This window comes from Peromyscus maniculatus, chromosome 21 (assembly GCF_049852395.1).
Source record: "Peromyscus maniculatus bairdii isolate BWxNUB_F1_BW_parent chromosome 21, HU_Pman_BW_mat_3.1, whole genome shotgun sequence".
Classification (NCBI taxonomy): domain Eukaryota; kingdom Metazoa; phylum Chordata; class Mammalia; order Rodentia; family Cricetidae; genus Peromyscus; species Peromyscus maniculatus.
The window spans coordinates 27,251,631-27,267,326 of NC_134872.1; the positions used below are offsets into that span (position 1 = coordinate 27,251,631).

General features: G+C 51.4%; 1 protein-coding gene across 2 annotated transcripts in view; it reads left to right on the forward strand.

Moving 5' to 3' along the window:
- Positions 1–7,584, forward strand: part of Adamts14 (ADAM metallopeptidase with thrombospondin type 1 motif 14) — a 75,863-nt gene extending 68,279 nt beyond the window's left edge. For both annotated transcript variants that reach the window (XM_076557184.1, XM_006972702.4), the window contains 4 exons: positions 1,147–1,354; positions 2,658–2,787; positions 3,548–3,658; positions 5,667–7,584. In XM_076557184.1, the coding sequence (XP_076413299.1) occupies positions 1,147–1,354; positions 2,658–2,787; positions 3,548–3,658; positions 5,667–6,142 (925 nt within the window). In that variant the 3' untranslated portion in view covers positions 6,143–7,584. The remainder of the gene's footprint in view (positions 1–1,146; positions 1,355–2,657; positions 2,788–3,547; positions 3,659–5,666) is intronic.
- The last annotated feature ends 8,112 nt before the right edge of the window (positions 7,585–15,696 follow it).

Below are 15,696 nucleotides of genomic sequence, written 5' to 3' on the forward strand. Positions count from 1 at the left end.
TCTTCTTCACATTCTTGCTTCCCTGGGAGTGTCCCCTGGCTGGGGACAGGGGTACCCTGAGCCTGGGGGATCTCCAGAGCTGGGCATGTGATGGGGCCGGGATGGGAACTGATAGCCAGCACTGGTCCACTGTGATCCCCTGGTGCACACTCAGGCCAGGACAGAGTGTCACCCCCGTCTGTGCCCCTGCCCCCGTTAGTTTATGCTGTCATCCATAGGACTTCCTACAACTGGGATCATGAGGCGTGCATGCAGGACTAACTGTCTAGGATTCGGGGTGAGGGTGGGGCTATTCCCCAACCAATCTGAGGGTTTGCTGGGGGATTTTCTTTCTTCCCCCTGCCTCTCCCCCCTTCTTTTTCCCTCCCCTTCCTCTTCAACTCTCTCCTTTCCCATCTCTGGTGTGTGTGTGTGTGTGTGTGTGTGTGTGTGTGTGTGTGTGTGTGGCCAGCTTCCAACTCTCAGCCATCCTCCTGCTTCAGCCTACCAAGTGCTGAGATTACAGGCATATGGCACCACACCTGGCAGGATTTGTCCTTTAAAGAGAAGGGTTGACTTTGAGAATGTGCCTCCCCCCTCCCCCCAGTTAGCTAAAAGACAAGGAGTGGGGGGCCCCTTCCCTTTACCCCTGGAATGCCTACACTGCTACCTAACTCATCCCTGGCTCTGCTGCTGAGAAGTTTGCAGACCCCTCCCCCACCCCCGCTGTAGAACTGAGGGTGCTGAAGTCCCGCGGGTGCTGAGAGCAAGCCTGGTCACACTCTTGTCCCCACCAGAGGGGTCGGCCACAAGAAGGGTGGCTGTGGTGTGTTTGCGGGCACCCTGGAGTCTCAGCATCCGGTACAGTTCCTTCATATGGTAGCTCTGAACTCTTTATGGCGTGCTAGAGCAAACGCGATGAAAAGATGGGGGGAAACTGAGGCTCGGTGGAGTTCATGGCCGCCCAAGGACACTTGAGGGGCCAGGATTTAAATAGGTACCTTTCCCTTACCCAAGGAGACAGCAAGCGAGACTAGCGACCTCCCCGGGGCCGGCTAACGAGGCAGCAGCCTTCCGAAGCAGGTGCCTTCTCTGGTGGGATGCAGCACCAAGGGCAAGCGTCCCTGTGCTCCAGCCTCCCTCCACCTCTGTCCTGTCTGTCTCCAGGTGGGTGGCCGAAGAGTGGGGCGCCTGCAGCCGGAGCTGCGGGAAGCTGGGGCTGCAGACCCGGGGAGTACAGTGCCTACTGCCCCTCTCCAACGGCACCCGCAAGGCCATGCCAGCCAAGGCTTGCCTAGGTAACCGGCCAGAGGCCAAGAGGCCATGCCTCCGTGTGCCCTGCCCAGCCCAGTGGCGGACGGGAGCCTGGTCCCAGGTGAGTGATCCTAGCAGAGCGGGTGGAAGCATGTGGGACAGACGTGGGTGTGGCGAGGGGAGGAGTCTGAGTTCCGATACACCCGTGGGCGGAGTTTTCGGGCCCACCGTTGAGCTGACATTTCTCAGATGGAAGGAGAGCAGCCCTCAGGCACGCTGTGCATGATGGTTCTTCATGGAAACTCCTGCCTCCATTCTCACCTCTTCACGCCCCCCGTGTCAGAGAGGAACAAATTAAGGCACATCCTTACATTCCAGAGATATTTACTGAGCAGCAACTGTATGCCAGATGTTATTCAGGGGAGGCTGGAAGCCCAGTATTACTGGACAGGCAGGCCTCTCACCCTCATGGAGCTTTCAGATCAGTGAGGGAACAAACAAGGCAGTGACAGGTGTTACACACCACAGCCGGACCTGCAAGGGTTACAGAGGATGTGACAGGCACACGGGAGGAGGAGCTATGCATTCCCTGGTTCCCTTTGGTTCCGTGACACTTGGGTCTTGATCAACGGTCACAGGTCCCAGTCCAAGTTCCTCCCCATCCTGCTAGGAGAGGCTGTAGGAGGTACCTAGAGTGGCCCAGTCACACTGGGTGATAGGACTTTCCCAGGGACCCTGCCCCCCCCCCCAGTGCCCCTCAGTCCGTTTATCACAGTCAGGAGTGTGTCAAATACAAGGAAAGGAGGTGGGTGGCATTGATACACACACAGAGGTCCGTTTGCCTTCTCTCCTCGAGTGATGCTTCTCCTGGGAGGAAGACCCCGAGGACACACCCTTGTAAATCAGTGTTGGATAAAAGGATCCCCCAACATTATTGAAGGTCTGGCCCCCAACCCTCCTGGTTCACAGAGTTGGAGACGGAGCCAGCATGGCAGCCAGTGCCACAATCCAGGCTCCTGCAAGCCCCAGGTCATGTCACGTGGTTAAGTCAGAGTTAGAGGAGCCCGCCCGAGTGAAACATAAAATAGGTGAGAACCGGGCATAGAGCGGAGCCGGCGAACACAGGTTGCGGTGGATGGAATCGGGGGTCCCAGAAGACCTCTCCTGAGTCGTGTTCACAGTTCAAGTTGTGGAAAGAGCTGGGGAATCCCAAGCTTGGGGAGCGCTCTTCATCCTGGCTCAGGAGGACCTGACGGTGGCAGGGTCCTGGTGAGGCCACAGGCCTTGCGCGCGCCCATCTGATCCAGTGAAGGCAAAGCAACCTTCTTGCTACTTTCTGTCGCCGAGTTCACTGCCCCCTCTTCTCTCTCCCCTCCCCACCCGCCCCTGGCACTGTGGCGCCTGGCCTTCCTGCTCCGGTACAGTGCTCTGCCACCTGTGGAGAGGGCATCCAGCAGCGGCAGGTGGTGTGCCGGAACATCTCCAATGCCCTCGGGCAGTGCGAGGGAGTCAAGCCAGACACCGTGCAGGTCTGCAGCCTGCCTGCCTGTGGAGGTGAGCAGATAGGATGCGGGAGGCCCAGCCCAATCCTCTGGCCGTGACCACGCAGCAGCAGCAGCCCGTATCCTGGCCCTTTGAAAGTCTAAAGACGGGTTGAGCATCCCCAATCCAAAGTCCAAAATGCTTCCCGATCCAGAACTTTTGGAGCGCGGGCCGGCATGCAGCCGCAGATGGACGATTCCATTCCTGACTGCATAGGATATTGTTGCCATCAAAATAGAATACCCAGTTAGCCAGCATCCTTGAGGGTAAAAAAGACCTTCCCAGCCCCTTCTACTTTGATATACAAACCTCATTTCACTTCCCGAATCATTTAAAACGTTGTACAAAATTCCCTGCACACTTTATGTGTAAGAAACAAATGGGGCCATCAAGATGGCTCAGCGGAGAAGGGCACTTGCTACCAAACCTGATGACCGAGTTCAGTCTCCTTGGAGATTCTCCCTCCACATGGTGGAAGTAGAGAACTGACCGTCCAAGCTGTTCTCTGACCTCTGCACATGCTTGGGGCACACATACCCATGCTTGTACACACACACACCAAAATATAAATACATGAACAAAAAAAGAAAGAAAGGAACCCATGCACCCATGTTTAGACGTGGGTCTCATCTCCAAGAGTCCTCATCAAGTCTGTAGAAGTATTCCAAATCCCAGGAGAAATTATTAGGATTGGAGTGCTTCTGGTCCCAAGCATTCTGGATAAGAGATGCCCACCGGTGTGTGCATACTACAGCTCTGTCTCTGTTCACAGGACCTCTCCAGAACTCTACAGTGAAGGCTGAGGTCCAGGACCCTGTGACCAGAGTGGGACACTGGGAACCCCAATCCAGACCCCTGATCCCCATGAACAGGACTTCAACAAGTAAGCATAGCTGTGGGCCCTTCCCCTCCCCTAACCTTGCAGGGTTTGGAGCCTGACAATGGAACAGACCTAATGCCTACCTGCCTGGGTGGCCTCAGAGAGTATGAATGATGCCAGTCTGGTCCATGTCCTCTTCCATGATTGTAGTTGGAACTTTTCCTGTGTCCTGCCTGGTCCTGCAGCCGCTCAGACCCAAGCAAACATACAGAGGCTTATATTATTTTCAAACTATGGCCGTGGCAGGCTTCTTGCTAGCTAGCTCTCATATCTTAAATTAACCCATTTCTATAAATCTATACCTTGCCACGTGGCTTGTGGCTTACCGGTACTTTACATCTTGCTTCTCCTGGTGGCAGCTAGCAGCATCTCTTCATTCTCCTTTCACTCTTGGATTTTCCCACCTGGCTCCATCCTGCCCTGCCACAGGCCAATGCAGCTTTATTTGTCAACCAATCAGAGCAACACATATTCACAGCACACATTCACAGACATCCCGCAGCACACGAGTCCCATTAACCCTGAGAGCTTGGGTTCTAAGTTTGGTGTTATTCCCATGGTGGCCAAACTTGATCCAGACTGACAAGAAATCACCTAGGCTTTTCTGCTGCAGAGACATTGCCATGCTTGGTGACAAGGTACTGTCCCACCGTTGTGAGGGCATCCTATTTTAGAAATCCACAAAGCATGCCCCAGAGTTCTGAATTCTAAAGCCTGTCTGCATCCACCCTTTGGGGATCTGCAGCCATAGATACAAACTGCCTTCCCCAGGGCAGCTGAGAGAATGAACCATGGGAGTGAGCATCCTCCGATACTGCAGGAAGCTCATCACAGGGGTAGCAATTCATTCCCTCCTGTGGTCTCTCCTTTATGTCTCTGTGAACAAGGACTTGCCCTGTGCCTGCTGTACTACACTTCCTCCCTAGGTTACCAGAGTCCTCTCTCGGCTCCCTTCAACCGGGGTCGGGCAGATGAGCTGTAGAAAGAGCAGAATTCAATTCTAGTTAAAGATTTGACCTTTTTGTCCCTCCATCCTCCCCAACCACCCCGTACTCACTCACTCACTCTCTCTCTCTCTCTCTCTCTCTCTCTCTCTCTCTCTCTCTCTCTCTCTCTCTCTCTCTCTCTCACACACACACACACACACACACACACACACACACACACACACACACACAGAGGCAAATTTTTCAAAGCAGAAACTGATTCGGACTCTGGAGCTTTGGCGCCATCTAGAGGCCACTGGCTTCCATTGTCTCTGCTCCAGAGCCTGCTCTTGATCCCAGCAGTCCTGAGCACCAATTAGTACAAAGCTGCGCTCTTGCCATCACGTTTTTTCTCTAAAGAGCTGTGCCTGGACCAATCCTAGCAGCATTTTGGAACACCTCAGCCACAATGTTCTTGCTTGAGATTTAGTGGTAGGGGGTTAATGCTCCACTTGTACCCCGACAAGTGGCTGGAGACTGATCTACAGGTTACAGGTAAACTCACTTGACATTCGCCTGACCATTGGCTGCAGGGATCATTGGGTGGCTAGGGGAGGCAGGGGCTCCAGCTTCCTCTAGATTCACATTTGGTGGAGTCTAGACTTTCAGGCCCCAGCCCTGACTCCCCAGGCAGAGCTTCCTGATGAAGACAATGTATAACCGAGTATATGGTTGAACCAGACAGAGCCATAGTTCTTGGGTTTCCCCACGCCCTGGAAGTTGTTGGAGGATTTGTTAAAACAGTGCTGCCCTACCCCAGAGGTTCTGGTGCAGTAGGTCTGCAAAGAACCTGACAATTAGCCTCACCATCAAAGTTCCAGTGATGCTGATGCCAGGGGTGGGGGGGGCCTTTTAGTTTTTCTTCCCTGTGGAAGGGTTCTGTCCTCTTGGGTGGAACTATGACCCCTCTGGAATGAGCTATGTAGCGATTCCAGCCAGGGCAGAAGAAGGAGGAAGGATTGCTGGTGGAGCAAGTCATCGTGTCCTCTTCTGATGGGCATCCCTCTGCCTCGGTGTTTGTGCAGTGGAGCCCTGTGTGGGAGACAGGTCCGTCTTCTGCCAGATGAAGGTACTGGACCGCTACTGCTCCATCCCTGGCTATCACCGCTTGTGCTGTGAGTCTTGCACCAAGAAGGCCTCAGGTCCCAGTGCCAGCCTGGACCCACCCCCTGCCTCCTCCACTCCTGGGAGTCTCCTGCCAGAACCCGAGGCCACCCAGGAGGATGTGGAGTCTACAAGGGAGCCAACCAGAGTGGAAGACCATGGGCAAAGCCACCCCACACAGCTGCCAGGGCTGGCGGACAGTCTCTCCTCAGGGACTCGGCATCCCTTCACCCCTCAGATGCTAAGTCCTAGAGCACTGGAGGGCAATTCTCCTGCCACCCCACCACCTTCGGGCTGGACCCAAGCAGCTGTGCCAGCCTCTGAGGGTCCAGGACAGTCCACAGAGGAACCAGGACACGGGGTCACCAGCCTTCCTGTTACCTCCCCAGTGACTTGAACCCATCCCTCAGGTCACGTTTACACTCTGCACCCGGTCCCAAGTGACCTTGGCTCAGAGGACACAGACACAGGAGACAGGAAGTAGGCACAGGCTTCCTTTTAAATTATTTGCCCTCTTGTTCTGTTTGGGGCTGTGATGCTCTTGACCCCATGAACAGGGTTGGGGGAAGAGAGAGATCAGGGATTGCCCTAACCGGAAATACCTCAGCCAGAAGAGCTTGGGCTCCACTTCCAAGTAGCTCCTGAGGTCTGGTTCCTCCAGGCTCAGTAAAGCCCCTTCCCACAGCCACTGGGGAGGGTGGGGGTGGGGGAGCTGAAGCTCATGCAGGGGCCTGTCCGAGATGCTTGCTTGTCCTTGACTTCTGACTGCCAGGGAGACCTGCACAGCACCCCTCCCTCCAAAGGCAAAGCAGGGCCCGGGGATGTGGGGTTGCTCAAAGGCAGGCAGGGGAAAGGAATTCTTCTCAGGCGTGGCCCTTGTCAGCTGAGGGCTGCTCATAACTCCAGGACACTTTTGCTGGCTGTGGGGTCACTTTTGTGACTCACTGTCCCTTGTAGATGTCACTGCTGGTGACTCCAGGTTATAGACTGACCTCCCAATCTTTTTTTTTTTTTTTTTTTTGCTTTTGTATTTTTGAGACAGGGTGTCTCTGTGTAGCCCTAGCTGTCCTGGATCTCACTTTGTAGACCAGGCTGGCCTCAAACTCACAGAGATCCGCCTGCTTCTGCCTCCCGAGTGCTGGGATTAAAGGCATACGCCACCACCGCCTGGCTCTGACCTCCCAATCATACACCCAAGCCACCAGAGAAAGAGGCCTGGATATATAACTTCAACATCCAGGAGTTTCCCAACTAGGGCTTGACCCCTGGTTGGACCAGGAAATGCAACTTCAGTCACCCCTAGGGCTCGAAGGAGGCCCAGCCTGAAAGGTGACCACCAGGTGATACCAGAGAGATGTCATTTCCCAGACTGTACCCCTCAGTTGTCACTCTCTGCTGAGGGCTGCTTCTGCTAGAGTTGGGGGTCTTCCCTTCTGGCCCCAGGTGGCATAGAGTGTGTGATGCTCAGAAGGTCAGGCTGGTGGGTCACAAGGCCTAGAGCCCACTCAGCTGGACCCTGTGGCTGGCCTGGGCAGGATGCCAGCTGCTGCTCCTGGATTGGGGTAGGGAGGACACACGGAGCCCAGCTCACCTCCCATGGCCCTCAGGCTCTCAGGAAATGGTCTAGCTCCTCACTTGGCAGGGTCAGTGACAGCGGTGCTTATCTGTCCACCTTCCTCAGATGGAGGAAGGGAAGCCTTAGGCCCCCGGCCTGCAAGCTTCGTGGGAAGCTTTTCCCGTGACTGCTCCCCGCTTGGCAGGTGGCTGGGACTACGCTGAGTCGGTCCCGTGTGGACCAGCCTGGAGATTCTGATTTTTAAAGTGTTACTTATTTATTAACATTGCCCTCGGTGTTTTGTTTTGGACTCCAAAAGCGGTGCTCCGTGTATGTGTGTGTGTGTGTGTGTGTGTGTGTGTGTGTGTGTGTGTGTGTGTGTGGGCACCCAGCAGCTGTAAGATGGTTGCAGGTGAGAACAAATTAGGAAGTGCCACCAAAGGTGCTGACTGGCTCTGGGCAAGCTGCCACGCCAAGGATGGAGACGCCTGGGCGGGTATCTTTGGGGCCCACGGTAGGATGATTTTTAATAATCAGACCTTTGCAACCCTACAAGGGGTGGGTTCCTTGGAAGGTGATGATGAAACAGTGTTTCCCTGGAAGGATCAAAGCAGGAGCTGGGTGCCAAGCAGGAGGAAGGGTAGTGGCATCTTATTGGACAAGAAGGGCTGGTGTGCAACTCACTGTGGGATTTTTAAAGTACCAGTCCGTTGGATTGGATACGGTTCAGTTGGTAGAGTGCTTGCCTGGCATGCGGGAGTCCCTGGGTCCCCAGCACTGCAGAGGTTGGGGGACGGGGAGAAAGAACCCGTCTGTACCTCAGCTTCTGTTAGTAGGGTGCTTTCGTAGTCGCGTGTCTGAGACCCCGGGTTTAATCCCAAGCACTTCTAAGAGAGAGAAGTGCTTGGGTTGTGGGGGAGGGATGGATGATGGAAGAATAATCCATGTCTTACATTGTGTCTGTGTCAGACATCAATAATCTGTTTCTACACTGGCTCTTCCCTGACATTTGTGGGACCTTGGCCAAGACTATACAGACCCCCCCCCACACACACACACATACACACCCCTCCAACCTAGAGTACCTGTCTTTTTTCTGCCAACTTGCAAGGATTTCTCATGCCTGTTCAAACAGTGCAGGCTTCACAGCCAAGCTCTGTCTCCACTGATGGACAGAATGCCTGCTCCTGAGAGCTGCCTCTTTGTGGACAGCCACATGGGCCTGGGAGTGCACACCTCAGAGGCCTGACCTAGGGAGATGGTGTTAGAGGCCCCAGCTCGGGCTTATTGAACAAGGCAGAGAGACATGTAGAACACATGATGCGTGTCCCCAGCCTGTGCTCATATCAGACATTACCAATCCATCGCTGCACTTTTACTCTGAATTGCTCTGGGCAGTGGCCAGTGGGTCTGTCTAAATGTTATACAACATGAGAAGCCTTTGCTCAATGAACATCTGGGTTCCAGGGCCCAAGCAAGGAAGAGGGGCCCAGAAACCAGTCCAAGGGACCTCCAGGGCACCACATATCCTTGGGGCCCACAGAGTCCAGTCTGGGCATGAGGCCTCACCAAGGAGTCCTGAGGTCTAGCATTCCTGGGGTCCCTGAGCCCATCTGTACATATGGACAGGGAATGGGCTGCGGGTGTGACTCAGATGGTAGCATGCTTGCCTGGCATGCTGGCAAGTTTCTGTCAACTTGACACAAACCTAGACATATGTAGGTAAAAGGAATCTGGGTTGAGGAATTGTCTCCATCAGATTGGCCTGTGGGCATGTCTGTGGAGTCAATTTTTTGATTAATGATAGGAGAAGGCCCAGCCCGCTGTGGACAGTTCCACCCCTGAGCGGTGGTTCTGGGTGGTGTAAGAAAGCTGAATAAGTCCGAAAAACACTTTCCTCCATGGTTCCTGCCTCTGCTTTTATTTGAGTTCCTGCCTGACTTCCCCGGGTGATTGACTGCGATCAGGGCATGTAAGCCAAATAAACCCTTTCATCCCCAAGTGGCTTTGGGTCAGTGTTTTATAGGAACAACAAAAAAAAAAAAAACAAAAAAAACTAATACATCTAGCAGTCAGGAGACCCTGGGTTCCATCTCCGGCATCACATAACCGAGATGCGGTAGTACATGCCTGTGATCCCAATACTTTGGGACGTGGAATCAGGAGGATCCAAAATTTAAAGTCATCCAAAGCTATAGGGTTCAAGGCCAGCCTGGGATACAAGAGACCCTACCCCAGAAAGAGATGAAGTGGGGGGTGGTGGGGTGGGGATGGAGGGTGGGGAGATGTGTGGTGGGGGAGCACACTAATCTTGACTCCCTTGCAAACAGCATGACTGAAAAGTGGGCCTATGATAAAGGCCTAACAGGGGTGTCGCTGAGCTTCCTACTGTGTGGCTATGACCATAGCTTCCCTTCCTGGGGCCTTAGCTACTGCACACTAGGCGACTGAGCTGAAGACCTGCCGGGCAGTGGCGCAGCCAAGAGATTTGGGAAGCACCTGGGAACGGCTCCCAGCCCGGAGGCTGCGGGTGCGTGAAGGGATCCTTGAACACGGGGTGTGAGAGGGCTGAGTTCTCCAGAGTGGACAGCCAGGGCCCATAGCAGAGCTGAGGAGGGCTCTTGAACTCCAGGCAAAACCATGAAAACAAGGGTGAGAGCTTTTTGCTAAGAATAAGAACCAGGTGTTCCCAGAGTGTCCAGAGCAGCCTCAGCTCTGGTGGTGCAGGTTCAAAACAAGTACTTCAGCCCTCTCCGGGCCTCAGTTGCTTTCTGATCTGTGTGCTGATGAGAAGCATGGGCCACTAGCGCCTGTTAAATGCAGCATCCTGCTTAGCACGTTCTATGGATTATCTGAGTCTTCATGGTAAGATCAGGGCTGTTATTATGCACACGTGTAGGGGGCTCATAAGACAACCTCAGCTGTCAGTCCTAGGCTTCCGCCTTAGAGAGAGACCCTTGCTACCCACCACTTTGTGTATCAGGATAGCTAGCCCATGAGCTTCTAGGCATCTCCTGTCTCTCTCGCCCATCTCAACAAAGAAGTGCCAGGATCACAGATGTTCACTGCTGTGCCTAGCTTTTCGGTGGGTCCTGAGTATCCAAACCCAGGTCACTGAACCATCCCCCAAGCCCACCCATGGTTTCTTTAAGCACCTTACCTAATTGTGACAAGAGTATCTACCTCCTAAAAGTTCTGTGTAGATTAAATATTTAAGAATCGAAGATGAAACCGGACTTGGTGGTGCATGCCGCTAGTCCCAGGACACAGGAAATGGAATCAGAAGGATTGAGAGTTCAACAACATGCTCCGGTAGTACATACTGAGTTTGAAGCCAGACTATGGGACAGGCTTCCCTGCCATTGATGAAAATGTTTCCCTTTCTCATCCATTGACATGGAACAGGGAGGCAGATGGGGAGCTGATTGTTGAGCAAGCAGACTGGGTGAGAGAAACAGGAACTGGAACATTCCTATGTATGTCCACAGAGCTGTCTTCAGTCTTCAATGTAACACTATCTCACCATCTCTTTCGATCAGTACTCTCCAAGATGATCAGAATGTTCTAGTAGCAGAATAGGTGAACTTCGGTGATGCAGAGAGACAGTTTGTTTAGAGTAGGTGAGACTTTTAAATTTACATTATTTTTTTTTCATTTCATATTCTTCCCAAGTCCTTCCAGATCCTCTCCCCCTCCCTACCCAGTTTTTTTTATTTTTAAAAGCTTTTATTACATTTTATTCACTCTGTGTGTGTGTGTATGTGTGTATGTGTGTGTGTGTGTGTGTGTGTGTGTGTGTGTGAGAGAGAGAGAGAGAGAGAGAGAGAGAGAGAGAGAGAGAGAGAGAGAGAGAGAGAGAGAGAGTTTGAGGACACATGCTAGGACACAGTTATGGGAGTCAGAGAACTCACAAGGAGTCTGTTCTCCTTCTACCATGTAGGTCCTCGGGAATCTAACTCAGGTCGCTAGGCTTGGCAGCAAATGCCCTTACCCACAGAGCTATCTTGCCAGCCCCAGAATTTACTTTCATGTACGGGAGAAACTTTTATAAACAATACACATAACCACAATGTGGAGAGACTATTGCTTGGAACAGGATTACATCTAGGAATAGAATGGATAAATGTAAACAAATATTAGGACTAGAACAGGCGATCAGCAGTTGTAACAAAATTCACAGTGGGGAGGTAGGCATGGCTCATATTTAGGAATGAAGGGGCTCATCAGGAACTAAGAACAGGACTCTGGTGATAAAGATTCTAATTCTAGAACCTTCTCTCTAGCATATTACATATCTTTAGGTTAGTTCTGGGTTCTTTTGTTGACATGTGACATAGAAATCTATTGCTGTAGCCATGATGCTTATTCCCAGAGAATCATTATACACAATGGGTAGAAGTAGTCTGACATTGTGCATCAAGGAATAAATATACCAACAGTGTGGTCTCGGGGCAGGACAGGGAATGTAACTCAGGGATGGAATGTACCAGGCTTTTTCTTTTGGGCCACCAGCCATCTCCCAAATCATGACACAGAATTATTAGTTTTGAATGCTCGGCCTAGATTAGGCTCATTTCTGGCTAATTTTTAACTTAAATTAGCCTGTTTCTCTTTAGCTACCTTTTGCCTCAGGGTTTTTTACTTTTCTTTCCTTCTGTGTATCTTCCTTTCACTGCTTCTCCTGTCTGGGGCCGCCTGGCTTCTTGCTCTAGGCCTGTTCCTCTCTTCCTCCCTCATCCTCTTCTTCTCCTGAGCTGTGATTTCCCCCTCCTATTTATTCTCTCTGCCCGCCAGCCCCACCTCCTCTCCTGCCTAACTATTGGACGGTCAGCTTTTTATCAGACCAATCAGGTGCCTTAGGCAGGCAAGGTGAAACAAACGCAACACATCGTTACAATATTAAATACACGTCCTTACATGTTAAAAAATGCAGCATAAACAAATATAACACACCTTTATACAGTTAAAGTAATATTCTGCCACATAAACAAATGTGATATATCTTTGCTTGGTGAAATTAACATTCCACAACAGTAGAGCACTTTTCTAGCAATACACACACACACACACACACACACACACACAAACACAAACCCCAAATACATGATCTATCCATGCAGTGGCATATTATTTAGCCTTCAGAAAGGTAGGAAATCCTGACATGCTACATGGATGAACCTCAAAAAGTATTGTTACGTGGAGTAAGCCATCACGAAGAGGTGCTCTAAATGAGGCATCCAGAGCCACCAAACCCTCAGAAACAAAACAAGGAAGAAAGAGGGAAGGAGAGTTCCTGTTTAATGGCAGCAGAAGTTTGTTCTTTGCACAAGGAACCACTCTGGGAGAGGATGAGGAAGATTCCAGAGTGGCTGGAACATTATTGATGCTTCTGAGCTTGCTCTTAAACACGGTGAGGTTTTATGTAACAAATAAGCATAAAAGTTAACACTTGGGGTGTTTTTTTTTTTTGGTTTTTGTTTTTGTTTTTGTTTTTTTGTTTTTGTTTTCTAGACAGGGTTTCTCTGTGTTGCAGCCCTGGCTGTCCTGGAACTCACTCTGTAGACCAGGCTGATCTCAAACTCAGAGATCCACCTGCCTCTGCCTCCCAGGTGCTGGGATTAAAGGTGTGCGCCACCAGCACCCGGCCACGCTTGGTATTTTAATGCCTCACGTATGGGAATGAATGTGGGATAATCAAGGACATAAAGAGGCTGTGCCCAGCACTTTGTCTCCATGGAGTGCTGATGGCCAACGATAGACAGCATCCTGTGAAGTTCAGGGGTCAGCATCCTGTGATCTTCATGGGCCAGCACAAAATCTTCCCAAGGACGGCTTCTGCTTGGCCCAATGCTTGTCTTCCCCATTAGCCATTTCTGTGCTCTGGTTAGACAGAGCTGGGCTTTCTGCAAACCTTGGAAGAGGAGGAGTGGACATCCCAGGTCGTCGCCCCCCACCCTCCAAATGGCTGAACCCATTTAACTCCAAGTGATTAAATTACAAGGGGCTCCTACCTCAAGATGAACCCATTGATGGATTCCAGTTGTTGGGAGGTGATGGGAACTTTTGGAGTTGGGGTGGGAACTTGAGGACTAGCTGGAGGGAAGTGCCCAGTGGGGGAGTATGTCCCCAGAGACTACATCTGGTCCTAGACTCCTCTCTCTTCTCCCTGCTTCTTGGCTGCAGTGAGCAGCTGCCTCTACCCCATACTCCTCTTCACCATGACACTTGGTCATCATGACGTTCTGCCTCTCAGTACTATAGCAGGGTAGCCACTGGCCAGGGACTGAACCGTGAACCAAAATGAATGAGAATCCACAATGACAGGTAATCACCCCACAGCAATACACCTTGAGAAATTAAAGAAGGGCCCACCATAGGGCCAGGGTTTTCATGCCGGCTGTGGTTTATTTTTGAAGCAGGTCTAGGATTCTTTTCCTATGTGGATATTTTAGAGGGCACTGTTAGCGAAGGTAGGTGATGGTATTATGTCCCCTGCGCTATGAACAGACCTTCAGTGGGGCTCGGACCTTGATGAAACTGTGTAGTCTGAGCTAGAGAGTTTGACTGCTCCATCCATAAAACCAGGTGGCAGGAGACTGTGACACAGGTCACGACTTGTTTGACTCTCACAGATGTTATGCCAAACAAAACAAACCTGCCACAAAGAGACAAAGAGGGTTCTTCTGGTAGACACCTAGGAACTGTTCCACTCTCAGACACAGAAAATCGGAGGGTGGTTTCCAGCAGTCGAGAAGAGGGAAATGGGGGCTTACTGTTTTGTGGGTGCTATGGTTTGAATGTTTCTCTCCTCCCCCCCCAAAAAAAAACCTAATATGTTGGAAAGTGGTAGTATTAGGTACTGTCTCCAGGGTGGCTGGTAGTATTAAGAAACTGGAACTTGGCCAGGTATGGTGGCTCACATTTTGTAATCCCGGCACTTGAGAGGCTGAAGCAAGAGGATTTTAAGTTCAAGGCCTGTCTGGGCTAAATGGTGAGTCCCTGGCTCAATTTGAAAACGTAGACCTTCGGAAAGGATTGGCTCATAAGGGTTCTGACTCCATGAATAGGCACCCTTACAAAAGAGCTCACCTTTTAAAGACTTATAAAAGACTGTCTTCCCATTTTGCTGTGCCTGGCATACAGAAGATACCATCTATGAGTGATAGGTTCTCATCAGACCCCAAACCTACCCGAGCCTTGACCTTGGGCGTTTTGACCTCCAGAGCTTCAGTTGTCTGTGAATTACACAATCCAGGGTATTTTTGTGGTGGTAGTAGTTCAACCAGACAAAACAAAGACCTTAGGTACAGAGTCTCACTTCTGCAAGACAGAATAGCTTCAACGACGGATGGAGTGATGGTCCCACAATGGAGGGACCACTACCCTTCCGTCTCAGTCAGTGTGCTGTTGCTGTGAGGAAACACCATGACCACAGCAACTCTTATTCAAGAAAGCATTTAGTTAGGGCTGGCTTACTGGTTTAGCCCATCATCACGGCGGGAAGCATGGCGGCACACAGCCAGACATGGTGCTGGAGAGGTAGCTGAGAGTTCTACACCTGGATCCACAGGCCGCAGGGTGAGAGACAGACACTGGGTCTGGCATAGGCTTTTCAAACCTCAGAGCCCACCCCCAGTGACACACTTCCTCCAACAAGGCCACACCTCCTAATCCGTTCGAATAGTGCCACTCCCTAAGCATCTACCTATGTGAGCCTATGAGGGCCATTCTTATTCAAACCACACCTTCTGGGTGGCTAAGATGGTAACTTGCCTGGTATATTTGACCTTATTTTCCAAAGATGGATGAGGTAAATGTGGAAGCAACTAGTGACCGGGTGACAATAAAGCCAGAGAGGCAGTGACAGGCACAGCTGTCACTTATGTTGCCCTTGGGGGAAAAATATAAACCAATAGGATGGCTAAGGACCTTAAGAATGGGTGCTTTAATATTGAAAGCAGCAGCCAGGCATGGTGGCCGTGATAGTTGATGTTAGTTGTCAGTTTGACAGGATCTAGAAACAGCGGTTCTCAACCTTCCTACTGCTGCGACCCCTTAATACCATTCCCCACATTGTGGTGACCCCTCCCCCCAACCATAAAGTTACTTTCGATGCTACTTCATCAATGTAATTTTGCTACTGCTATGAAAATGTAAATATCTGATACATGGCCTCCTAGAGGGGTCGTGACCCAGAGGTTGAGGACCTCTGATCTAGACTCCCCCCCCTCCCCGCCCCCCTACAAGACAGGCCTCTGAGCATGCCGGCAGGAGAGTAGCTTGATTACATTAACTGAAGTGAAGACCCTTGCTGACTGTGAATGGTACCCCGGGCTTTCTCCATGGGAGGGCGTTCTACTCTTCTAGAGAAAAGCATCTAAACACAGACACTCCTG